At 59.6% G+C, this 24991-nt stretch overlaps 1 protein-coding gene and 1 long non-coding RNA gene across 7 annotated transcripts; one reads left to right on the forward strand and one right to left on the reverse strand.

The window, feature by feature from the left end:
• Nucleotides 1-411: 411 nt before the first annotated feature.
• On the reverse strand, nt 412-24991 carry SBK1 (SH3 domain binding kinase 1). 6 transcript variants are annotated; one of them, XM_047087270.1, is made up of 5 exons: nt 24200-24991; nt 8097-8193; nt 6631-6863; nt 5025-5227; nt 412-4154 (listed from the first exon to the last, which is right to left on the reverse strand). In XM_047087270.1, the coding sequence occupies exons 3-5, from the start codon at nt 6854-6856 to the stop codon at nt 3309-3311; spliced, it is 1275 nt and encodes a 424-aa protein (XP_046943226.1). In that variant the 5' UTR covers nt 6857-6863; nt 8097-8193; nt 24200-24991; the 3' UTR covers nt 412-3308. The 6 variants fall into 6 exon arrangements, with proteins under 6 accessions (XP_046943226.1, XP_046943225.1, XP_046943227.1 ...); XM_047087269.1 differs by lacking the exon at nt 8097-8193; XM_047087271.1 differs by lacking the exon at nt 8097-8193 and having other exon boundaries at nt 24185-24991.
• On the forward strand, nt 11687-17927 carry LOC124517759 (uncharacterized). The gene is made up of 3 exons (XR_006963568.1): nt 11687-11903; nt 14316-14465; nt 16137-17927. It is a non-coding gene; the product is annotated as an uncharacterized LOC124517759 (long non-coding RNA).

Consider the following 24991-nt stretch of genomic DNA (forward strand, 5'->3'; position numbering starts at 1 on the left):
TGCTCACTGCTGTATCCCGGGTTCCTAGGAGGAAGCCCGGGACACAGAAGGTGCTCGGTAAATATTTGCTGGGTGGTGACTGGGTGAAAGCAGCCTGCTCTGTTCCTCTGGGCTTTCGCTTCTATTTTCTGTCCGGTCTGAAGGGCTCCGAGCTGAAGGCGGACGCCAGGCCGGGGACAACTCACTGCCCCTTCCCTCCCAGAACCCGGTCCCTGTTCCCGTCGCCTTCAAGCCCTGGCCCGGACCTGCTCCAGGCCTGAGAGGCCCCAGGAGGCCTGAAGTAGTTGCCCTCAGACTCTGCAGACACCCCTTCCCCCACTCAGAACATCTGTCGAGTTTGCAGTTCAAGAGTAATTCTGTGTGCCCTCTCCCTACTCCGTCCGTTTCTGAGACAAGACAGCCACCCAGTGGTAATTTTTCTAGGCTTTTGTTTATTTTATAGCAATTGTCATGATTAGAGAAGTAAATAACACATTTAAAAACCTTCTCAGGGCCAAAGGATGCCGGAATATTTACAAACACATGGTGGGGGGGGGGTGGCAAGACATGAGGGGCTGGGATTCCGCCCAGGCCCTGAGCCAGGATTGGATGTTGATGCTAGCCACCAGGACTGTCCCACCGGCCACAGCACGGGCTCAGGGAGCAGTGGCAGCCGTGGGGCTCTGCTCAGTGGGGCTCTAGCTAACCTGCGGCCCCGCCTCCTGCCCAGGGGGCTCCCCACACCCCACAGGCCAGCTCAGAGGGGCCTCTGGGAAGCACCGAAGGACAGGGGCAGTATGGAGGCACAGGGGCTATGACAGAGACCGGGGATGACCCAGCCTGCCCGGGATGGGACGGACACGCTCACACACACACATACACACACACACACACCTTCACAGAAGAATCGCCAGGGGAAGATCTTTTGTGTGTTTTTCATCTTCTAAGTCTGCGTGTCTACGGTGTTATTAATTTTTTGCTATTTGTTTCTTCGACAGTGACATAAACTGAGGTAAACATCTGTGACCAACACCTCTCCTAAGGGGCGAGGGGTCCCAACCCAACTAGCAGGTGGCAGCACAGGGCCCCAGTGGCCACAGAGCAGGCCGGGCTTCTTCGGCCCTGCTCCTGCGTGGGGCCATCGCTGCCCCTCTCTGTGCCTCCGCAAACAGGGGCTGGGCTACATAACTACGGTCCCCTTCCCGAGTCTAACATTCTAGATACTACGACGAGGGAGAAACTCCCAAAGAGGATCTTAACAGAGAAAGAGAGAGAGAGAGAGAGGGCACACGGCGAGGGACATCTACTTGGAATCTTGCTTCCTTGTTATTGCAGGAGAGACGGGGTGTCGAGAGGCCTAAGGCAAAAGGAGAAGTCGCGGCTGGGAGAGAGAGGTGGCCCGGATGGGCTCCAGGTGGGCCAGGGGCAGTGACGGGGGGCCTTCTCTGAAACTTGGCCCGTGGTGGGAGGAGGGTTTGCTACTTACCTGGCGTGTGGAGGGCCCCAGTGCCCACTGGAGAGATGGGTCTCGAGGAGGGCGGGCGCACCGAGGAGAGCGGGGCCAGGCCCTGGGGCAACCGCAGTTTGTAAACTGGACCCAGGCAGGGCAGGGGGACCTATAGCCCTTTTGCGCGATGGGAATGAGGGATGAGTGGAGAGGTGGGGGCTCCAGGCCAGAGGGTGGTCAGGCCCTCCCTGGCCAGCCCGGCTCATCGGAGAGCCCCCCCAGATGGCCTAGAACCCCAGTGGGACCCTGGCAGGTGCGGCCCGGGCTGGTAGACGGGACACGGTCAGGCAGAAGGAGCAGCCTCACCCCTGTAGAGGTTATTGCGGGGTCCCAGGCCTCCAGAGATGGCAGGGGTCATGGGGGAACACTGGGTGAGCTGGGGTGCCTGTTTTGCTGCCTGGGGGCTGGAACCAGCCCGCAGGTGCCTCCCTGCCAGATTCCCTGAGGGGCGGGTGAAGCACAGGCCTGGACGCCCTCTGGCAGCTGCCTGGGGAGGGTCCTGGGGCAGAGTGGTCTCCAGAGGCGTCTGGATGCAATCACCGAACACACAGGACTGCACGCGTACACGTCCACTCTACTCACACACCGCACGCACGCCTACTCACACACACTCACCCCCCTCCTGTTTCCACGGACCCCCCTTCTCTCGCCCACAGCGGCATACTCCAGGACCGGGAACCTGGGGGACGCGGGGATGGGGGCAACCCCAGGCTGACATGCTGGTCCCCGGCAGAAACCCGGGGGTATTCCTGGCACGAATCACCTCGCCGCCTGCCAGCAGCCCAGGCCACCGGGTCTGGGCTCGGGGAGCCAGGACCTAGGATCTGGGGCTCCCGGGCCTGGGCAGGTGCGGCCAGCAGGGGGAGCTGGGCCGGCCCTAGGCGCGGCGCTCACTCCCTTCGCCTTAGGGATGCGGTGGGGGGCGGGGGGAGGAGGGCAGCTGAGGCCCCGCCCCGGCAGCCCGTCAGTCACGAGGGAGTGGGACGCTCGCTGGGGAGGAGGGGGAGGGCTTCGAGAGCGCCACCTCTCAGGGGCTGTGCGGCTCCAGGCCAGTTGCCCTCCTCCTGTGCTCAGTGTCCTCATCCGGGGAACGGGTTGTGTGGGAGTCACTAGATTCTTCGGGTCCGTGCCTGTACACACACACTTTTGCAGCATCCAGACATTTGCTACATTTTGCCGAGGGCTTTTGGCCTCTTCCCTCCAGCCTCCCGGGAAAGGGGCAGGACGCAGGTGAGCAACGCCCCTGCCCCCAGCTCATCGCCTCCCCCCCACCCCCACCCCGCCCGCAGCCAGTGTCCGGGGGCCCTACTCCCCTTCTCTGCCCCAACACTTCGGTCCCCTTATGTGCCCGGGGGCGTGGTGGCGCAGGGTAGGGTGGCCAGGAGGGCAGGACCAGGGGTGGGACTGCGGGACGATCTGCCAGGGGGTGCAAAGGGCCAGGAGCAACTAGGCAGGGTTCCAGGGTTCGGGGCGGTGTGGGGGAGTCTGCCCGCAAGCTCCCTTGCTCCTGGTGTCGGGGGACGGGGGAGGGGGCGCCTCTGAATCCTCGGGTCTGTGGGGCTCGGCTCCTGTGGGCCAAGTCCCTGCCCCACAGGCGGGGCGAGAGGTCTTTCGGTGGCTATCTCGGCGGCCCGCCGCGGACCCGGCGCCTGGGCCCGCCGTCCCGCCTAGCCTACCGCTACTCCCTCCTGCCGCCGCGGGGGCTGGTCGGATCTGCCGCGGCCGCCGCCAAGCCCCCCGTTTTGGCGCGGGCCCGGGGCGGCTCCCGGCGGCCCGGCCTGGTGCGAGCGCGGCGCCCCGGCCCGAGGGCGGCGGGGGCGGCTCAGACGCAGATCTCGATGGCCGTGGCCAGCACCACCTGCCCTTTGCTCTTGTCCGGGCGGCCGTCGGTCCTGCCGGGGGGGCCCGGGGGCGCCAGGCCGGCCTCGGGCACGGGCACGGGCACCGGCACGGGCACGGGCACGGGCACGGGCACGGGCGCGGGCCCGACGGCGGGGGGCGCGGGCCGGGAGCCGCTGCCGCTCTCGGTCAGCACCGTCCGCTTGAGCGGCCCGGGCGCCTCGAGGCGCAGCGGCCCGGCGGCGGGCGGGCGGTCCCCGGCGGGCTTGCGCGCGCGGTGCGAGGGCCGGCGCCGCAGCTCGGACGTGAGCTCGTGCTTGAGGAAGCGGAAGACCTCCTTGGCCGGCCCGCGGCGCTCGGGCTCCAGGGCCAGCAGGCGCTGGAACATGCGCAGCGCGGGCTCGGTGAAGCGGCGCCACTGCGACGGCAGCCCGGGCAGGCGGCCCCGCTGCCAGCGCACGAACTCCTCGAAGAAGGCGTCCGCGCCCGACGCCGCCTCCCACGGGAAGTTGCCGGTGAGCACGCAGAAGATGAGCACGCCGAAGGCCCACACGTCCACGCCCGTGTCCACCGCGAAGCCGTCGGCGCGGCCCGCCTGGCACACCTCGGGCGCCGTGTACGGGATGGTGCCGCTGACCCGCTTCACGCGGCAGCCCACGCGGCGCGTCATGCCGAAGTCGGCCAGCTTCACGCGGCGGCACTCGCGGTCGAACAGCAGCACGTTCTCGGGCTTGATGTCGCGGTGCACCAGCTGCCGCCCGTGCATGAAGTCCAGCGCCAGCCCCAGCTGCTGCACGCAGCGCTTCACCGTGTCCTCGGGGAGTCCCACCTGGCGGGCCGGGGGTGGGGGTGGGGTGGGGTGGGGTGGGGGGAGCCGCGCTCAGGGACGGCCACCCCGCCGGGCCCTGCCAGGCCCCTCCCGCCGACCAGTCCCCACGGCCGCCCGCCCCCCGCCAGGCCCCGCCGGCCTCGCCCCGAGCTCCCGGTCGGTCGCATTCCCCGGGCTGCCGCCTGGGCCATGCCTCTCCCCTCCCCCACCTCACCGGGGCACCTCCTCCTCTCTCTGGCCCAGTCACTCTCATCCCGCACCCCCCCCCCCCCACTGCAGCCACAGACCCGGGCCTGAGCGCCCACGGTGGGCCGGGTGCCGTCCCGCGCCGTCTCAACCCCTCACAGCTGCTGTTACGCCCACTTCCCTTATAGGGACATAAGGCTCTGAGAGGCCTTGCCACTCACCCCCTGAGTGCCAGAGCAGATTCATACCTGGCACCACCAGACGCAGAGCCGGGAGCCTGGGATTTTCTGCGCACTCCCTCCCACTCCAGGGCACCCCCTCTGGGAAGCCTCTGGTGGCCCCGCGGCCTCCCCTAACCCTAACCCCCACTGTTCCTACGCAGCACCAGACAAGGCTGCGGAGGAGGGTGGTGTTGGACTTCATCCCAGGCCCCTGGCCGCTGCCTTCCCAGAGCCTGGCTCAGTCTGTCATCTGGCTTATTTCGCAGTGTCTGTTCCCCCCGGGAGGCGCGCAAGCCTTTATTCCTAGTGTATCCCCGGCCCTCCGGTGGCTGACGTACAGAAGGGGCTCAGTAAATGCTTGTTGGCTAAATAAGTGGTCTGACTGCCCCCCGCCCCCCTCGTACTCTCCCCCTGCGGGGGTGGGAAGACGTCTCCCCTCTCCCTGGGCCGCCACACCCAGTACCTGAGGAGGAATGATGTCGAACAGGTCCCCGGCGGGTGCGTACTCTTGGGCGAAGACGTAGCAGTCCTCGGTCTCAAAAACCACGTCAAAGACCTTGATGATGAAGGGGCTGGAGGAGAGGCTGCTGGTGATGCTCACCTCCCGCAGGAAGTTCTTCAGCTTGGTCTTGTTCTTGTTCACAAACTTCAGCGCCATTTTCGTGCCTGACGGGGCAGGAGCCACAGTGGTGAAGGCTCCTGTCCCCGCGCTCCCGCGCATGACGTTCCCAGGCCTGCCCGCACAGCCCGTCCCCGCCACGGGGCAGCGTGTGTCTGTCCTCCTCTTACTGGTAGCAAACTGAGACCCGGGGAGGGGAAAGGACTGGCCAAAGGCCAGGCAGCGAGTCGGGGGTCAGGCCGGGTCTCCTGCCCCAGCCTGCCGGCCTCGGTGAGGATGGCCTGCTGCTTCCTCCACTCTCCCCTCTCCTTCCTGACGTACAGGATCCTCCTTCACGTCTCGGTCTCCCCCCACGCTAGAACGTAGCCCCCTGAGCGCGGGAATCTGTCTCGCTCGTTGCTGTATCTCCAGTGCCTACAACAGTGTGGCGCACAGTAGGTGCTCAACACATGTTTGTTACGTGGCTAAGGAGGAGTTAGACACTGAGAGGTGAGGGTCTGCAAGGCATAGGTCCCTGACTCTGCACTTGGGCAGCCATCTGTACCCACTGAGGGTGCAAAGCCGTGTGACGCACCCGTGTCCACAGGGCCCTTGCCTGTCACAGGGCCCTCTCTTCACCTCGCACTCACAACCCGCGCCTCATAATGACCCTGGGAGGTGGGCCAGCCCTAATGCTATCCTATTTTTAACAGAGGAGGAAACCTACGTACAGAGAGGTTAAGTCACTTGCCCAAGGTCACACAGAGAGCAAGTGGCAAAGGTCAGGCAACCCCATGTCCAGTGTTGCTCCCGCCGCTGTCAGTGGGCACAGAGCCCCCGCCCCCCCGCCCCAGGTGTGTGCAGCTGTGGGAGCTCACGAAGTCCCCATCCCTGACTGGCTGCACGGGCACCGCTGTGAGGCTGTGCTGTGGGGAAGGCATCATGCTCGCGGGGAAGTGAGAAGATTCTGGAGCTGACTTCTGGGGTCTTGCCCTGGCTCACAGCCTCTACAGCTACATGAACTTAGCTGAGCGATGGGTCTCTGGGTCTCGGTGTCTTCATCTGAGAAATGGAGATGGCCACAGTGACCTCCCAGGGACATCTCCCACCCCTCCTGAAGCGTGGCGCCGTTGCCAAGGACGCACCCTCGGGCTCTGTCCACTCCGCTGGGGTCAACTACCCCCGATGGGCCAGTGATTCCGCAAACACCACTGCCGGCCCTGACTTCTCTCCTGAGCTCCCGATGTCCCGGGGTCATGCCCTTGGCCCCAAAGCAGCCCACCCTCCAGTCTGGGCCCCGGGCCTCGTCTCAGGTCTCCCTGGGCCGCTCAGGCTACATCTCTCCACCTGGACCACGAGCTCTGTCTGCCGGCTGACCCCTCGGCTCCGGAAGCGAACACCCACGAGCCCCAGGCAAGTCCCCCCGCCCCCCGCCCCCCAGCCTTCACACCCGCCGCCGGCAGATGCTCACCCGTGCCCTTGTAGGCCACCAGGTCGACCTTCCCATAGGTGCCCTTGCCCAGCTCCCGGACGAGTTCGTAGTGCTTGGTGACATCGCTAGCGGCCAGCGTGCGGAGGGTCAGTGCCTGCATATCTTCAGTGAGGAGTGGCACGCCTGCCCCCAGCCCAGGGGCGGTCCCCGGCCCACAGCAGGGCAGGGAGCGGGGTGGCTCGGGCTCCGGGCAGCCCACGCTCATCTTCTCCCTGTTGTGGGGGGCGCGGCACCAAATGTGACATCAAGCCAGGGCCCCCTGGCCCAGCCACCCGCTCCTTCCCCGGTACCTCGGGTCCCCGGATGCCAGGCTCAAGATGACCACAAGGGGGCGACGAGCATCTATCCCCTTTCCCCAAGGCTTCAGGGCCAGGCCTGAGCCACACTCCCTGGAGACACGGTCCCTGCCCCCGCAGTCCCCACTCGGGTACCACTGGCCCGTCTGTCTCAGGCTGTCATCCGGACACAGCCTCAGACAAGGCACACGTGTTTACGTCACACAAAGACACTCCGTGTACCAAGTTCACAGGGCCGCTCCTGTCGGCAAATACTGATCACCACCTGCTGTTCGCCAGGGGCCTGCTGCTCAGAGCCCTGGGCCCGCATCACTAAACCAACAGGTAAGAATCCCACCCTCACGGGACTTAGGTTTTGGGGAGGAGACGGGCGATAAACATAGTGAACGCGTGAATTACACATTATGCTACAAGGTGTTACGGGCTTTTGAGAATGTAAGGCGGGGGGGGGGGGGGAAGGTGCGGTCTCAGGGCAGGGGTCACGGTAGCAAATTCCTCAGCCAAGCAGGCGCAGACAGAACTCTGGCGGGGTGGTGCAGACTCCCCCCCCCCCCCCCCCCCCGCTCCTCCAACAGCCTTACGCCCCTCCCCCTCCCCCAGACAACACAACCCTGCTCAGGCGTACGCGGCTACAGGTGGCGTCCCGGGCCCCACCTCCCTCCCACACCCGCTCCGCCCCAGACCCAAGGTAGAGCCCAGGCCCACAGAGACCCAACCCTCCCCTGCCTCACCCTCCACATTCACAGCCTGACTGACCCCTTCGGTATCCGCACAAGCTGCACCCACCCGTCAGAGGCACCGAGTTTGTCCCCAGACGGTGTTGGGGGGGGCAGGGAGCTGCTTCGGGGAGAGTCCGGCGGGGGGGGGGGGGCGGGTGAGAGTGAACGCCCACCTGGGGCCTGCATTTCTTGTCTGTCAAGTTGGCGGTGGGGGTGCTGGGAGCGAAGCTTCCAGGAGCAGGTGCGCACCTGTCTGTGCGTGTACCCGCAGGAGAGGCCGGCACCGAATCCTCCATAAGCTGAGCCCCGGGAGCCTGCCTCCTGGCGCACCTCCCCTTACTCCCTCCTACCTCCCATCCCAGGTGACTCACCCCACACTTCCCCCAGCCCCCACCCCTGCAAGACAGCCCGGGGGTCTTGGATAGCCGACCTGGAGCTAGCCACCCGGCTTTGAATCCAGCTCTGTCACCTGCTAGCTGCATGGCCTTGGGCAAGTTACTTCAGCCTCCCGTGCCTCAATTTTCCATCTAGAAAAAGGACGCATTAGTGCCTTTTCTCTACGGGCTGCTCAGCCGTGGAGCGCTTGGTGCCTGGCACACGTAAGGGCTCTGTAAGTGCCCCGGAGTGGTGTCGTGCGTCCAGCCGGCCTCAGGCTGCTCTCGGGAGCCCCGCGTCCTCACCCCGGCCCAGCCGCTCCCCTTGCAGGCCCAAACCCTCTTCTCCTCCTCTGCCTTCCCCTTCCCTCTTGGCACGACCCAGCCTCCCACTTCGCACGGAGAGGAGGAACATCAGGAGGGAACTTCCTGGCCTCCCACGTCCTCCGGCTGGCTGGGGGAGCAGGGGGCCCTCCGCCCCTCCTCCGATTTGGCTCCTGCCCCCTCTGCTTCCTCAGGATCCTGCTCCCCCACTCAGCCCCCTCCCCCTCCATTCATGAGCAAGCCCTACTCCATAGAAGCTTCCCCCGCTGTAGGCACTGCCCTTCCTTCCCTAATTCCTTTGGTCTGAACGGATGCCAGGAGTCTGTCTGAAACGCCACACGGACGCCCTCAGTCCGCAGCCTGGATTAGCCCATTGCATAGACCCCCACGGGGGGAGGGATGGCGCCAGGCCCACGGACACAGGGTCCTGCTGCCCCTACCTCTGCCAAGCTCCTTGTGCTGAACCCGACTGGGCCGTGGCACCTGTCACCCGGTCTCTGTGCGGTCCCAGCTCCAGCCAGACGGCACCCTGTTACTGTAGCCGCCGACTAGGCTAAAGTGGGCGGCACCTCCCCGTGGTGGTCTTTCCTTGCCTTCAGGGCTAGAGGGGGTCACTGGTCCCAACCTCTGCCAAATATCCCTCCCTGCCCCCCACCTCCCCGTGGGGAGAATTCCGAGTGAGGAAACCCAGGCGATCCGCTTTGAGGCAGCAGGGAGGGGTGAGGCTGTCTCTGGGTGAGCGTCCTCAGGCCCCCAGGGGGTCCGATGAGTACACACCCTCTTTGCCTTGAACTCTTCCCCCTGCCGGCCAGTGAGACGCTGGGCTGCTCTGCTGACCTACTTCTCTTGACGATTGTGGACTCCCCGAGGGCTGCTGCGCTGGGCAAGGCCATGGGCGTGCAGGCACATATACGCACCCGTGTGCAACGCTCCCGCTTTGGGCTTTGGCCCTGCCAGTCCTTTGGGGCTGTTTCTACGTCCTCTGGGAGGTTGACCGACTGGCAGCTGCAAGTTGCTAGACGCTCTTTCTCCCCCTGTCCCCTCCTCCCTCACCCGGGGGCTGTGGGGTACGTGGCTCATCCCTGCTGCTTTGGCCGCCGAGTTGCACTGCGCAGGCAGCTGTCTGGGTCGGGGGTGCAGCCACAGTGGGGTGGGTCTGGGTCCCACATTTGCCCCCTGCACTTCGGTTTAGCCCTTGCTTTGACCACCACCCTGCACTGCGTCTCTGTGGCTTCAGTGCCTCTCTCGAGTCTCCTCTGCCAGTCCCGCTGCCCGCCTTGATCTCCCCCTGCCCACAGCCAATCTTCTCTTTATCCTCAGACCCCACTCCTCCAGGAAGGCTTCTCTGCTGCCCCGGGTGCCGGGTCCTGCCTCTGCTGAGTCCCAGGATTCACATAGGGTCTGTGTGGCTCTCTCTGAGGGTTCCTGTTGAAGATCTTGGGGTGGTCTCCACTCCGTCCCCTGTCTGTCCCCATCAACAGGCCAAGAGCTCTCCGGGGGTAGTGGCTACTTTCTCCCAACCTTTCTTAGTTCCTAGGGCCCAGTTTTTGGGGTCCCCACTACTGGCCCCTCCCTCCCTCACAACCTCCCTCTCCCTTCAGGCCTGTTCTCTGCCAGCCGTCAGCAGGCGACAAGGAATTAATCCACACAGCCCTCCCCGTCGCTGCGTCATAGCCCCAGGTACACACCGCCTCTGACCCAGTTATGATGCATGTAACTTAAGAGGCACGGTGGGGAGTGAAAGAAACAGCATGGGCCTTGGGGCTCAGCAGGCTTGCCCTTGATCCTGCCCTGCGCCACTTTTTAGGTGGGTGACCTTGAGCGAGTCACTTGTCTGGGGAAAATAACAACAATGGCAATAGCAAGGAACTAACGCTGAAATGGGGCTTACTACCTGCCGGGCCCTGGACTCAGGATGAGCTCATCTTATCTTCCCAATTCAACGGGTAGGTGTCATCATCACCCCCATTTTAGGGCTGAGGAGAACGAGGCACAGAGAGCCTGAATAACTCGTCCAAGGTCATGCAGCTCGCGTTGGGACTGGCTCCAAAGCCGGTGCTCTGAACCACTGTTTCCCCAAGTCAGAATGGTAGAGCATCTCATCCGGATGCCTTGGTATCCAAGTGGGGAAACCAAGGCCCAGGAGAGAGCAAAGCCTGAGCCGAAGACGCCCATGCATTCGCTCAGCTCCTGCTGGGAGGTGACCGAGTGGCAGGCACTGTCCAGGCGCTTCACGGGTATTAACTCACAGCAGTAGGTAGACCAGCAACTTCCTTCAGGCGGGGACTCCAGGCCAGAGAGTAAACTAAGACACATCCGCCTCCCCGAGTGGCCGAGGGCACATACACCTGGCATCGGTGGGAACTTGACCTGAAACTATTTTGCCTTCATCACCATTGCCTCCGCTTGAAGGAGCGGCTGTGGACTCGGTGGCTGTGAACTTTCCAGCAGCGGGCGGTGGAGGCCCCTGGCTGGCCCCCTGTTCCTCCCATGTAGCCGGCCCTACCGTCCACACTTCAGCCGACTGTGCCATGCCGGGGGACCTCACGTGCCTTGCACCTCAAGTGTGTGTGTGTGTCCTCGCTGGCCCCGAGGGAGGCCCTTGGTTTCCGGTCTGTGTGGCTGAAGGCAGGTGGGTGTCACCCAGCCTTCCCGGCAGCAGTTGTGGCTCTGGCCCTGTGGGCTGGGTCTTCCGCCACACGCCGGGAGGGCTTCCCAAGCAAGAAACAAGACCGAACCGCCTACCACTTCCTGTTGGCAGGTGGCTTGAGCTGGGTGCCTCTCTTACGAAAACCATACCCAATGCACAACCCAACTCAGAGCTACTTTGGAGCCTGCCTTCCGTACCCTCCCCCACCACATGCACACACACAGTGCCAGCTTGGCAAAATGTCACTTACGGAGTCCTCATAAGAACCCTGAGAAGAAGGGCAAGATGCTCCCTCTGTTTTTTTTTTTTTTCTTAAAAACACAGCTATATTAGTACACACCACAAAATTTACCGGTAGTAGGCGTACGATTCAGTGATTTTAGCAAACGTCCGTTGCCGCAGTCAAGTGCTGCTTTCTGTGTTATAGATGAAGAACCTAGGAGGTTGGTGATTTACTATGGTTCTGGAAAAGACAGCCACTGTCCACCAAAACTTTGTGTTCCCTCTTTTATAATACAGAGCTGCTGCTGGAGGGTGGCTGTCGGCAGGGTACTGCATTTCCTGCCTGCCTTGCATCCGGATGTGGCCATGTGACCAGTTTTCCCCAATGGAACGCGAGCAGCGATGATAGATGTGACTGTCTTTTAGGACTGGGAGGAGTTTCTCCATTCTCTCATCGGTCCTAAAAGACAGTGGAGCTACAAGACAGGAAGGAGGAGCCTGGGTGCCTGGCTGTAGGTCTCCTGGCCAAGAGGATCATCCACTCTGCATTTTATGGGAGCCAGGAGTGAACGGCTATTGTGTTAGGCTGCTGAGATACAGGGGCTTGCTTGTTACAGCGGCTAGCACTACTCTAATCCAAGGATTATGTAGCAAGGAGGCCAAAAAGGTATGATTTGAACCTCGGTTTGTCCACTTGCCTGGAGGATGGCCAGTCTCAAAAGAGAGGGGGGCCTGCGCTTACCCTGTCTCCTGGGAGGATAATAATACTGGCAAATATTTATTGAGTGTTTCCATATGTCGGGTGCTGTGCTGACCACGATGGATTCAATCATTTAACAGTTACAAGCCTGGGCAGCAGGTTCTCCTATCATTACCCCATTTTACAGAAAGGACTACTGATACACTGGTGGGCTAACTAATTCGGATTTGAACTCAGGCGTCAGGCTTCAGGTCCCGTGCTCTCATGCACCGCGTCCTCTGAGGCTCCTGAAGGTAAACCCAAGCAAACAGCAACCTAAAATGAGACCGTTGTTACAGTCCCAACAGGGAGGACATGTGTTCTCCATCACTGGGGGAGAGAAGCAGAGAGTGGGGAGTTGGGGGCGGGAGGTGAGGTTGGACCAAGTGATATCAGCCAGGCCTTTCTTACTCTCACTCGGGGGGGGGGGTGTCTAAGATTCTCTGTCCCCATAGTACAGGCAAACCCCAAGAGTATCCTTAACAAAGCTCTGGCCTAGAAGGATTCCATCCGCAGACGATTATTGCTGGGTGGGTCACCTCCTTGAGTTCGTCTTATTAAAAGCCGTGTGAAAAAAGCAGCCGTAAGGCATTATTTCAGGTGCCGAGTGGGGACAGGGAACCTGCTTCACTCTACTTCTATGTAAAGCGAGGGGGTGGAGGCTCATTCCCCAAGCCTCCATGCCGAGCCAGCTCCCGATACCCCCTGGCCCCCTTATCTGCCTCCAGGCTTCTGCCTCTGAGGCCTCCTTGTCCGTGTCAGACCCACCCCTTGTCTTGCTTAGGAATTTTCGGTGGCTTCTTAAGTCGGCCTGTGGTGCTTTTTTCCTGCTCAGCATGAATTTCCCTTTCTTCAGGGAACGGCCCCTCTCTCGGGCCACGTGGTTCAGTAAGGCGGTCTCCATCTTGGCTTAGGGGCAGGCCTGACCTGGGCCTAGCTGGCCAGCACATCCATGCCACCTGCCAGGTCATGTGACCGGTTCACAGATGAACCTGTGACCAAAGGTGGCCCACTGGGATCTAGCCCTAGGACTCTGGCTGCAGCTGTCAGGAAAGGGATGCCTCCTGCTGGGGGGCCAGCTTTGCCACCATGCGGGGAGCGCCTGCCTGAGAATGAAGCAACAGAGAAGAAAAGCAGAGCTGGAAGGTGGAGAGGTTTCTGATGACTCGGGACACCTGGATTCAGGCATGACTAAAGGCAGTTACACTCCTGACCGTTTGTTTCATGCATCGATACATTTCCTTTCTGGCTTGAGCCACTGTGAGTTGAGTTTACGTAACTTGCAACCTTAAGATTCCAGATAAGTATACCCGCTCGGGCCCGGGCACCGCGTAGGGTGCTGGCACGGGGCGAGTAGGTTAGATAGAGTGAAGCATCAGGTAGAAGGTGTGAACCTACACTTCAGGAAGGCAGATAAAGTAAGGAGTCAGGTGACCAGAAGTCCGAAAAGCCAACGTCAGCACTCCAGCATTTCCAAGGAGGGCATGGCAGTGGGGGTCAGGGTGGGTTCCTGGAGGAGGTGACACGCAAATGGGCTTTGAAGGGGGCTGACAATCCAGTAAGAAACCCAAGAGCTCCTTGAAAGCAAGCCTCATGCTTTAGTCACCTTGGTGTTCCTAGCACTTAGCCAGGGTGTGACAAATGGCAGGTGAGTAACGCTTTCCGTGTTGGGCAAGTTGTAAATTTGTGTCTCTTGGCTTTCCTGAACGTGACCTTGCAGGCACAGTTATTTCCTCGGGGGCTTGTGTGAGGTAGCATTGGCCCCGTTTTAGCGATGCAGAGACCGATGGCCAGAAAAGAACAGTGATTTGCTCAAAATCGCACAGAAAGTCAGTGGCGGGGTGGCACTAGAGGCCAAGGTGCAGGGTGAGGTGTGCTCTCCCCCCAACAGCCAGGGCCCCAAGCTCAGCAGAGATGGGTGTGGCTGGGAGTGCCACCGGTGTGGACAGAGTGGCGGGAGGTACGAGGATAACGGTGATAGCGGCACAGGGGAAAGTGATATAACTGCTAACACTAAGGATCCCTGTTGTGTGCCAAGGGCCTCACAAAAATTAACTCGTCTAAGCCTCCCAACATCCTACGACACAGGGACTATACTTCACCCCAACTTACAGATGAGAAAACTGAGGCCCAGAGCAGTCATGTTACTTGATCAAGATCATCTGGTCAATGGCAGAGCTGGGATTCAAATCCAGGCATTATCGCTCCAGTGTCCGAAAGCCTAACCACTGTTTCACTGACCCTAAATTGATATAGTACAGATTATCACTCATATTCTCAGTATGCCAATGCTTTGCATTGCTGCTGTCATCCAATCTTCACAGCAACCCCATTTTACAGATCGGGACACTGAGGCTCAGAGGGGGTCAGTAGCCTGCCTAAGGCCACTCAGCCGGTGAATTGCAGAGACCAGGACTGAACACTAAAGTTCCCCTGCTCCGCTCCTCTCCTCTCCTCTCCTCTCTCTGGCCCCAGCCTTCAGCACCACAGGTGAGGACAGCACCCAGGCGGGTCCAGTGCTAAGTGCAAGGTCAGGAGAGGCGGGAGCTGGGGAAGCAGGCAGGGTGGATGGACCACCGCAGACCTGGAACTCAGGCCTCCAGGGCTGGAAAAGGATGCATGGGTATACTGCCGCTGATTTAACCAGACCCCTAATGGGTTGTGTTCAACTTTTTTTTGCTACTACAAACAATGAGAAGCCTGCACATAACTCATTTTGCTGTGTGCCGACGTGTCTGTAGGCTCAATTCTAGAAATGGGTTGCCAGGTTAAAGGGTGAGTGCGTTTGGAATTTCTGTAGAATGTTCGATTCCCCCAGAGGGCTGTGCCACTGGCCTTCCCCCAGCCGTGTAGGAGAGAGCTGCTTCTTGGTGGAGCAGGGCAGTGGCCACCAGCTCCTTCGCCCTCTCTGGGCTTCTGTATCAGAAATGTGGGGTGGTGGGGGGGATACGAATAGGTTTCTCACTTGCTTGTTATTTGCATAAAGTAACTCTGGAATCAACATCAGACATTAATAAAGGTGCTTGACCACCCTTGGCACTCACTCCCACCTCCTCCTTCAGCTACTGCGGTAACCTCCTATCTGGTCCCCCCACCTACCACAATCTATTATTTTTTTTTAAAGCTTTTAAATGTTTTTATTTATTTTTGAGACACAGAGACAGAACATGAGCAGGGGAGGGGCAGAGAGAGGGGGAGACACAGAATCCGAAGCAGGCTCCAGACTCCCGAGCTGTCAGCACAGAGCCTGACGCGGGGCTTGAACTCACGGACCATGAGATCATGACCTGAGCTGAAGTTGGACGCCCGACCGACTGAGCCACCCAGGCACCCCTACCACAATCTGTTCTTGACCCAGCGGCCAGGGAATCTGGCAGAGCCTACTCAGGTCGCATTGTTCCCACCATCAGCTCCCATTTCATTCCAAAGTCCTTACAAGGGGCCTCAACTTACCCCTCTGACCTGTCTCCTCCCTCCCTCTGCTCCACACACACCGGTCTCCCTGCTGTTCCCCCAAACGCGCCAGCTCCCGGCCTGGGGGCTGTTCTCTCTGCCCTTAGATGGCTCCGTGGCTCCGTTCTTCCAAGTTCTGCTCAGATGACAGCTTCTCAACCAGGGCTACTCTACTGCACTCCAGTAATCCTGCTCTAGCTGCCCCCAGGGGAGGGTATCACTCTCTAGCGTGTTATATAATTTACTGACTGGCTCTATCGATTGTGGCCGTCTCTCTTCCCCACCAGAACTTAAGCACTAGGAGGGCAGGGACTTTGTTGGGCTGGTTTTGTTCACTGCTGATCCCCCAGCAGCTAGCACAGTGCCTGCACATCACAGGCACTTAATCGATATTTGGTGAATGAATGAATGCATGAATGCATACATCCCTGGGGAGAGGCGTGGGAACTGAGTGACCAGAGGCAGGGCAGGAATGAAACTTTTCACTAGGATTTCACAGTCCTCTTGGTTCTAGGGAGTAAAAGGAACTAGGCTCAGTTGGTGGTCGAGGCGAAGCCAAAGGAAAATGCAAGGGGAGGCCATGTGCATCCACCTAGGCTCAACAGCCCAGGGCTGGGATCCCCTGAGAGGGGCCAGAGGAGGGGTGGCCCCCGGGAGCCTCCTTGACACCCCACCCTGAGCAGAGCCCTCTCTATGTCCCCACGGCAGGTGCTGTAGTCTGGCTCTCGGCTGTTCACCACCTTCCCTAGAGGGTGTCCTTGATCCTCTCATTTGTTTGCCCCACTGAAGAAATCTGTTCACACGTGGGTCCTCCTATCTGCTGCCAGAGAGTGGGGAGACCCAGAGCCTGGTCCCGCTGGCCCCAGAAAGAGGCCTATGGGGTGCTTGGAAAAGCACTTGCCCCTGCTGCTGCCCCCCAAGGAGCTCTGGTCAGCCACCTGCCTTCCCTACTCTTCAGTCTTCCAGTCTATGAAATGAGCTATTTAGTGGTTCTTATCCCTTCATCGGTCACCGAAGATTCACTACCCTCTCCTCTGAAAAAGTCCACAGACACCCCATGCACACTGTATGTACGACATCGGGCGGGGGGGGGGCGCGGTCAGAGCCCCAGGGAGCCCTCAAGAGACTCCAGATAAGGCCTCTCCCTCCCCTTGGCCTTTCAACACAAATATAAACTCTAGCAAACATTCTATTCTGGTCAAAAGGAGAAAGAGAAGAATATTCTCAAATCACTTCCTTGTCTTCCCTCTTGTGCAAATTCCAGCTCCATCCCTTCTTGCTGTATGACCTGAGGCAGGTTGTGCCACTTTCCTAAGCCTCAGTTTGCCCGTCAAGAAAATGGGGCTGTGAATGCCCACCTAACGTGGTGGACTTCTGTAAGAATTAAACGGGCACTGGCTGGACAGAGGGGCCTGGGGCCGTGGTTCCGTCGGGGATTTGGCACAACCTTGCACCACCTTGGGTAAGACCACACTCTGACTTTGTCTCGGCTTTCTATGCTGGAAATGGGGGCTCTGCTAAATCTCACCCCCTGAACCCGCCTGAGCCAGAAGGGGCTTTGGAGGCCATCTGACCCAGCTTCCCCATTTCCCAGGGGAGGAGGCTGAGAGAAAGAGCTGGGACTTCAACAAGATCAAGCAGGCGAAACTGGAAACCTTCTGGCCACTGCCCTCCCCACTAGGGGCAGCCTAGGGTTCCCCTGGCTGCGAGGCTCGGCCTCAGCCTCCCCTCCCAGCTGGCGCAGTCTGCCCCTTCCCTGGGGCACATCCTTGGCGGTTATTAATAGCCTGTGACGCTGTCTGCCTGCAGCTGGTGCCCAGAGCTGGAACAGGCTCTCCGCTCCTTTTTGCCCTCCCGGCCGGACCCTGGGGTGGGGGTGGGGGAGTCCTGGGCCTCACCCCTCCCCACCTGCCTGAGGGCCCAGTCCCTGTGGCAGCCCCTGCGGGTGTGGGAGGTGAGCCCTGTTGCCTGGGTGAGGCGGGCGGCCCAGCACCCGGGGACTTAGGAGTGGAGGGCCGAGAGCACGGAGGTGGCCTGCCACCGGCTAACTGGCCCGGGGCCCCGGGCTGGGTGTCCACCAGTGGAGAGGTGGTGACCACCGGAGAGACAGCAGGGTGAGCAGAGGCTCCCTGAAGAGACGAGCCCTTCCCTAGCTACGCCCTCTGCTCTTCCCCGAGCCTCTCTCCGCTCTTCCCCGAGCCTCTCTACACGGGGTGAAACGAGGATGTAGCCTAGCTCAGGAGACACATTCAGGCACCCCTGGGTAGGGCCGCCACCACTTCTCGTCACGGAACTCTGGGTAAGTCACTTGTTCTCTCTGTGCTTCTGCTTCCTCATCAGTAAAATGGGGATAATATGGTACAAGTTAAAGTATTATTAATAACAGCTAACATTTATGAGCCACTTAAAGTATCAGTTCTTTAGGTATATAAAGACTCATTTAAAACTCACAACAGGGGCGCCTGGGTGTGGCTCAGTTGGTTAAGTGTCTGACTTTTGGTTTCAGCTCAGGTCATGATCTCCAGGTTCGGGAGTTCGAGCCCCGCAGCAGACTCCACGCTGATGGTGCGCAGCCTGCCTAGGATTCTCTCTCTCTCTCTCTCTCTCTCTCTCTCTGGCCCTTCCCCACTCGCGCTCTCTCTCAAAATAAATAAATAAGCTTTAAAAAATTAAAAAAACAAAAACTCGCAACAATCTTGGGAGGAGCTATTAGTATTCCCACTTTGTCCCTTAGAGCTCAGGAAAACCGAGACTCAGAGGATGAAAGATTAGGTGACGTGTCCTGTGTCACAGAGCTAAGAAGTGGCTTAGAGATGTCTGTCTGCCTCCAGAACACTCCATGAATACTTGTCGTCGAGCATCTACTATGTTCTGGGATCTGGAATACATTCACGAACCAAACGAACAGCCCTGCCCTCAAGGAGCTTATGTTCTAGTTTGGAGGCAGACAATCGTAAGGGTAGGTAAGAGATGTAGGTCAGAGGGCCTAAAGGGGAAAGCAAGGCAGGGAGAGGTGAGGGAATGTTGAGGGTGAGGGATGAGACTGTAGACACTGGGTGGTGAGAAAAGGCCCCACTGACAGGACTACAAGCATGTGGCTACTGTGGCGAAAGCACTTTCTCGGCAGGGGCTCGGGGAGCAGTGGGGAGGCCAACGTGGCTGCAGTGGTAAGGGCGAGGCACAGGTCTAGCAACGAGTGACGATGCCGTGTGCAGGGTCTTGGGGGCCACGGCAAGGACCTGGCTTTCACTCTGTGAGATGCGCGCCGAACACCTGACTTGAGCAAACCCTTCCTGAAGCCAACCTGCGTGCCAGACTCTGGGAGGCCAAGAGACGCTATGAACCTGACCTCGCTTCCACTTAAGAGACTTGGAGTGGAGCCCCCCACCGCCTTCCACCACTGTCCCAGGCGTGGGGCTGAGGAGGAAGGGGCGAGGGAAGTCTTAAAAGCTTCTGGGAAAGTTTCGTGGGCCTGCACTGCAGATGCCTCCATGGCCCCGTGTGAGCAGAGGTGTGGGAGCAGGAAAGCGGGGCGATATGTCCAGAACTGCAGCCAGAGCCCAGGCTAGGTCCTGTCGGCTCCTTCCGGCTGGGCTTGCTCTGTGAATTGTGTGCGAATGGTCTCAAAGTGGGCAGGATGTTCCGTGAATCCTAGATGTGGAAGCGTGAATAAAGACCTTCACCTCTGAGCTTCCTTTTTTTTTTCCCCTGTAAAAGTGGGGGCAACATTCCCTCTCTGCTCAGGGCTTGTGGGGACTCACGTTCACAGCACGTCACAAACATTCATTCGCTTCATCCTCCCCATGACCCCAAAACGCAGGCATTACCACCATCCCTTTTTGTAGGTGAGAGATCTGAGGCACAGAGAGGTTAAGCACCTTGCCCAAAGTCACACAGCAGGGTCTAGAGGTTGTGCTTTTCTCCACTAAAATATGTTAACTGGGGGCCTCGCCACCCCTCCTGGAGACACTTGGGAATCAGGGCTGGCAGATAACCTGAGCCCTTGGGAAGGGAAAGTCTCTCTGCAGGGCAGTGGGCCCCCGGCTAGAGAATGGGAAGTCTTCCTTCTATGATGGGGGAGTCGAACAGACCCAGGGGAGCTACTCTGGGGTGGAGATGTGTGCAGTCTCTCTGGGGCCTGACCAGGAGGAGGGGGGAGAAGGCTCTGTCTTGTCCAGTCCCCACACCCCTGTCCCTCAGGGCCATCCCAAAGATCAGAGGCAGTTGGAACATTCTCTGGCTAATGTCACAGGGGGAGGGGGGTCATTGTGGCTTCCTCTGGCCTGGCCCAGCTCATTTGCATACCCCGCAGGGTGTGGCAGAAGTGACAGAGCAAACACTTGAGTAGCAGGCACTGTTAAAAGCGCTTCACTTGTAACAGGTTCGTCTAATCCGCCCCATAACTCTAGGAGGTAGGAGGTTGGAGCTATTTTCACCCCTACACTACATCGGAAGGAACTGAGGCATGGGACAACTGTCTTGTCCAAGGTCACATGGCTAGGCCCACGGTACAGGTGGGATTTGAACCCAAGGAGTTCGATGCCAGTTTCACCCAAACATTTGGTGGCTCATAGAGGTGGGGAGTCAAAATCCTCACTCTGGGCTAGTGTGGTGCTGTTCTCATGGTGCACTTGACATTGAAAAATGTTCCACTGCTTCTTCCCAACCCTGATATTACACGGCTCCCCGAGTGGGGGCTGAGCTGGGAATCTGGACCTGCCCTGTCTCCAGACTGTAGCCAAACTATGTAAGGGCTGTAACTGGACCCTTCAGGCCCACTGCTGCTGCTTCCTGAGACCAGAAAGGGGGCTCCGGGGAGCAGGGGAGCGAGTTGGTGGTTTGGGTGAGACTCAGGATCTGTTGGAGAGGCTGGTCCTGGCTCTGGCCTGATGCCCAATCGCCGGGGGCAGAACGCCTTGGGAACTCAGTCAGCAAAAGCCCGGCAGGTGCCTCACCTAGAGAGCAGAGGTGGGAAGGAAGACGGCCTCAACTACAGAACTATGGTCAAGCAGTCCTAGATCCCACCCCTTGCCACAGGGTAAGGTTCTGGAAAGGCCCTCATAGACTCTCAGGCTTGAACCCCACCCCATCCTGCCCGGACTCGTAGCAGGGCCATGCTTCATACTCTCAGGCACCACTGGCTCTCAAACACTCCCTTCCCCTTTCTCGGGGATAGCAGAAGCCCTGTGGTCTCCCCAGACTGGCTACGGGAAAACCAAGGCTGCATTATCACCAAGGCTTAGTCACCCATTTACCAATGCCCCTTTGAATATAAGAGTCGATAGTTACTGAGGACTTTTGACATGCCAGATCTCGTCCTAGGCCCTCTCTTCATGCTTTAGCTCACTTAATCCCCCTGATGACCTTGAGGGAGATATCATCCTTGTTTTGCACATAAGTCAGTTGAAGCTCAGAGAGGATAAGTGACTCACTCAAGGTCACACAGCAGCTATGTGGGAAACCCTGGCCGAGTCCAGAGGCTGTGATCGTAACCATGGTGCTTTGCTATCTCCTTTGACCTCGGGTTTCTATAGACCTTCATCTAGGAAGACGGCACACTCCCTTCCAGGGCCATGCCCAGTGGCTGGAGCCCAGTGCCGGCCCCTAGCCCCTAGCCCCGCCACTTGGCAACACCCATTGGCTTCATTAATGTTTAGGGAATGTCAATAATTTTGAGGGACTCTTGCGTCTAGGCCCCCATCTCTCCTGCCTGACCAAAACTTAAAGCAGCTTGGACTCAGTCCTAGAAAGTTAGAGCAAGGAGTGAGCTTATAGCAGAGAGAACCTCTAGTCCAATTCCTCTGGACACCTGGGTAAACTGAGGCCCAGAGAGCAGTCCTCCCCCAAGAGTCCTCGGCAGTAGCTGGGCCTAAAGCCTTGGACTTTTGCTCCTGGAACAATTGAAAACAAGTTTTTGGTGGGTGAACCCTTCTAGCACAATGAGCGGTCACAAGACAGAGCCTAGGGTAAAAGTGGGGCCAGGCTGGGGTGCTGTGGCTAGAGGAATTCAAGTTCACTTCACCACTCAGCCCCGGAGGGACATTGCTCTGTGCAAGTTCTAACTTGACCACGAGGGAGGCAGGGAACACCCACATGTGCAAAACACACACAGATGAAGGTCACCTGCTGAGCAAACATTTTCTGGCCTCCCCCTGGGCTGGCAAAGCCAGATGCCTACAGGAGAGGGTAGCAGGTCACATAAATGAGTAAGCAGGCCAGTTGAGGCCCTGGGGTGAGCTGGAGGGCAACTGCCCTAAAGAAGGTGGTGACTCTTCAGCTCTGGCCTGGGGTTGCCACACCATCGGAGTCTTTAAGAGGCTCCAAAAATCAGTATTTGTATATGAAATTGTATGTATTTTTTTTTTTTAACACTGGTAACAAATGCAAACATGAGAAAAACACTGATTGGCTCAAGAAGATGCGTCTAGAAGCTGTATTTTCCAACAGGTGCTGTACAGCAGGCTGGGCTCTAGGATGAACACAGCCATTGCAACCCGGACAAGATAGACCCGGTTCCGTCTCCCGGAGCTCAGGGTCTAGGTGTGGAGACAAGGTCTCACAGCACATGTAGACACGTGCCACTGTCTCCAAGCCGCCAAGCATCAACCAGTCCAACCCAGCTCTGCACTCTCTCTCTGGCCAGGTCAGATCAAAAGGGGAGGTGGAGGCAGAAGGCTGTTCCTGAGCCAGCCTATGGCAGGACTTCTCAGGTTGAGGGAACAGCCCCCCAGTGGCGGGAGGGAGTCAGAGGACACCAGAAGTGGAAGAGGTGAGTGAGGAGTGAGGGCTGATGTTTGAGAGGCGGGTTAGGGCCTCAACACAAAGGGCTTGGTCCTGTGCTTTATTCCAGACTCAGTGGGGAGCCACTGCAGGTTAGGGAGGAGGGGAGATCTTACTCCCCGTCCCCTCTGGCCTCTTGATGGTTTTCCCTAGGCACGGTGAGTCAAATCTCTGCAATTTAGCGTCAGGCTCCACTCCCTTGCCTGTGGGTCATAAGATAAGGCCCCGGGGCTCCCGGGAACCCATTGGAAATGAACTCCTTCAGAGAGGGAGAAGACACACCTGGGTGCTCCTTGTGGCCCAACTGTGATCTATATACTGCAGAGTGAGTGGCTCACTCTCTGTCATTATCTCTGGGAGATGCCGCGCGCTTGCCCAAGGTCACCCGGTCTTCAGAGCAGCTGGCCCCTCCACAGCTTGGGCTGAGGGGGTCTGGCCTCAACTGTCCTTGAATGTGCACGAGGCGCTGCTGGAGGTCTGGCCTGAAGCACCCCAACCTCTTCTCCTGCTAGTCACATCCTCTCCCTTGGGTCAATGCCAGCAGCAGGTGGGGTGGGGGCACTTGGTACTGGGAACGGCGGAGAAGAGGGATCAGCCTCCAGGCTCAGGGCCCCCAAGAATGCAGCAGGATGAGGATCAGATGCTTCAGGTGTGGGGTCAGAACTGGACAGCTGGACCTGACCAGGTCTACCTCCACTGGCCCAACAGAGAGTGGTCTGGGCAAACGAAGAGCAGAAAAGACCAGAAAAGGCCAGAAAAGACCAGGAAAAGGGGATCAGGATGTCGTGGGGGAAAAACAAACACACAAACCCTTGACTCCGTTGCCTGGCACATCACAGACACTAGCTGGAGGTTTGTTGAATGAAGAAATGAACAAAGGAACTCCCAGGGGGGCTCCCTGTATATCAAGTCCTGCCTTCCTCAGCATCACTGCCTGCCTGCAGAGGGCTCAGAGAGAAGAGACTGGGGGAAACCCCAGCAGCCCAGAGTGTGTTTCCTCAGCACCGTCCAGCCCCTTCCCAGGATCTCTGATCCAGAATTTCAGGGTACAACATCCCCTGGGCCTCTCGTCTTCCCACGAGCTGCAGGGCCTGGGGTTCGGGACCTTACTGACAGCCAGGCTGGGCCCGGCTTTGTAGAGCCTGGAAAGCTAAAGCAAAAACCTAGAATGGTCCCTTGGCTGTCCAGGACACAATGATCCAACCTGAGGTTTGGCCCTGGGTATTATGGAGGTCAGGAGGAGAAGGCAGTCTTGGGTTTGCTGGCCCTAGGGCACATGGGGACAGAAAGGTGCCCTGACCTGAAATGGCTTCTTCGTCCAGACTACCTCTCTTCCCCAGAAATCAGTGCCTCACTTTGGAAAGAGCTTGCCCCCTCCTGCAAAACATACAAAGTATGGCTTGGGGGCGACCTTCCCTGTGGCCTGGGTGGGGGGCAATGGAGTCACAGAGAAAATATGGGATTCCCACCCATTCTCTCAAACACACCCCCCTTCCTTGCCCTCTCACAGACAAAGACACACACCCAAAGCCCAGGCCATCGCCCTAGGGCCACGCACCGCAGGCCCCCCTCACCTGTGGACATCCCCAAATCTCCTCCCAGGGGGACTCGGCTTGAAAACTCAGCCCGGCCTTGCGGGGAGGGGTATATATACTCCAAGGGCCGAGAGTCCAACAGCTCCAGGTTCACAGTCTTTTGCAGGGCGTGGGGGGAGGTGACTCTCCACCCTATTCCCTCCTCTCCGTGGCATAAGGGGCTCTGCCACTACTCCCCTGCGAGGTCGGGGAGCAGCGTCCAAACCCCAGGGCTAGGGGTGGGGGCTGGGGGAAGGGAGAGGAGGAGGGGGCGGCTCCTCCAGGCGAGACACAAAGAGACGTCCTTCAGCCTCGGCTCCATGGCGACGCTGGGGAGGGGGCAGTGCGCACCCAATACTTCCTTCCCCACCTGGAGGGCTAGGGACCTCGGCGGCCACTCACCTGGGCCCGGCTTACCTGGGCTGGGGCCGCGGGGACGCCGCGGCAGGGGGCCTGGGCGCCGTCTCGGTTTCCGTCAGCCCGGCCCGGGGGGGCTCAGGGCGCCACAACCATGGGCTGGGATGAGAAGGGCGCCGCGAGGGGCTCAGTCGCCTGGGTCCTGGAGCTTTGAGGGGGGCCCCGAGGCCTCTTGCTGGTGAGGGATAGCTCTTGCTGTCCTCGGTTCCCTAGATTTGGGGTTCCTGTGTACCGGAATTGGGGGGTCTAGGAACCCCCTGATCTAGGGGCGTTCTGAGCTGAGTCTTCGTGTCTTGAGGTGTGGAGTTGTAATGACCGGGTTCTTGACAGGGGGTCCCAGCAATGCCGGAGGAGGGGGTCACTGCGTTCTAGGTCTTGGGGGGGGCCCGATTGAAGAGGGGGAGTCTTAGCCGTACCGTAGGGAGGTCACTGTCTTCCGAATACGGAGGAAGTCTCCGCTTTCCCCAGCTGGGGAGTAGCTCTCTGTTGGATCTGGAAGGGGTCTCCCGCTTTCTTGGGGGTCTCTGGGTCCTGGATGTGGTGGAGGGGGATCCCCGCGCTCCCCGGCTGCTGCGGGGGCTTGCAGAGTCCCGGCCACCGGCAGGAACTGGGAGGAAGCCCCTCAGCCGCTGGGGGGCTCCGTTGCCGCCGCTACGAGCAGCCCGGCTCTGCGGTCCCGGACCCCGGCCTGGTCCGGGCTCTGGCTGCGGCTCCGGCTCGCGATCCGCCCGGTTCTCGGGCCCCGGCCCCGGCGCCCGCCCGGGCAGCGCTCCATCGCTGCATCGCGGCTCC

Source organism: Lynx rufus, unplaced genomic scaffold (genome assembly GCF_022079265.1).
Source record: "Lynx rufus isolate CCGP_SWC_20201006 ecotype Redwood Valley unplaced genomic scaffold, mLynRuf1.p SCAF_23, whole genome shotgun sequence".
In the NCBI taxonomy this organism is placed as follows: domain Eukaryota; kingdom Metazoa; phylum Chordata; class Mammalia; order Carnivora; family Felidae; genus Lynx; species Lynx rufus.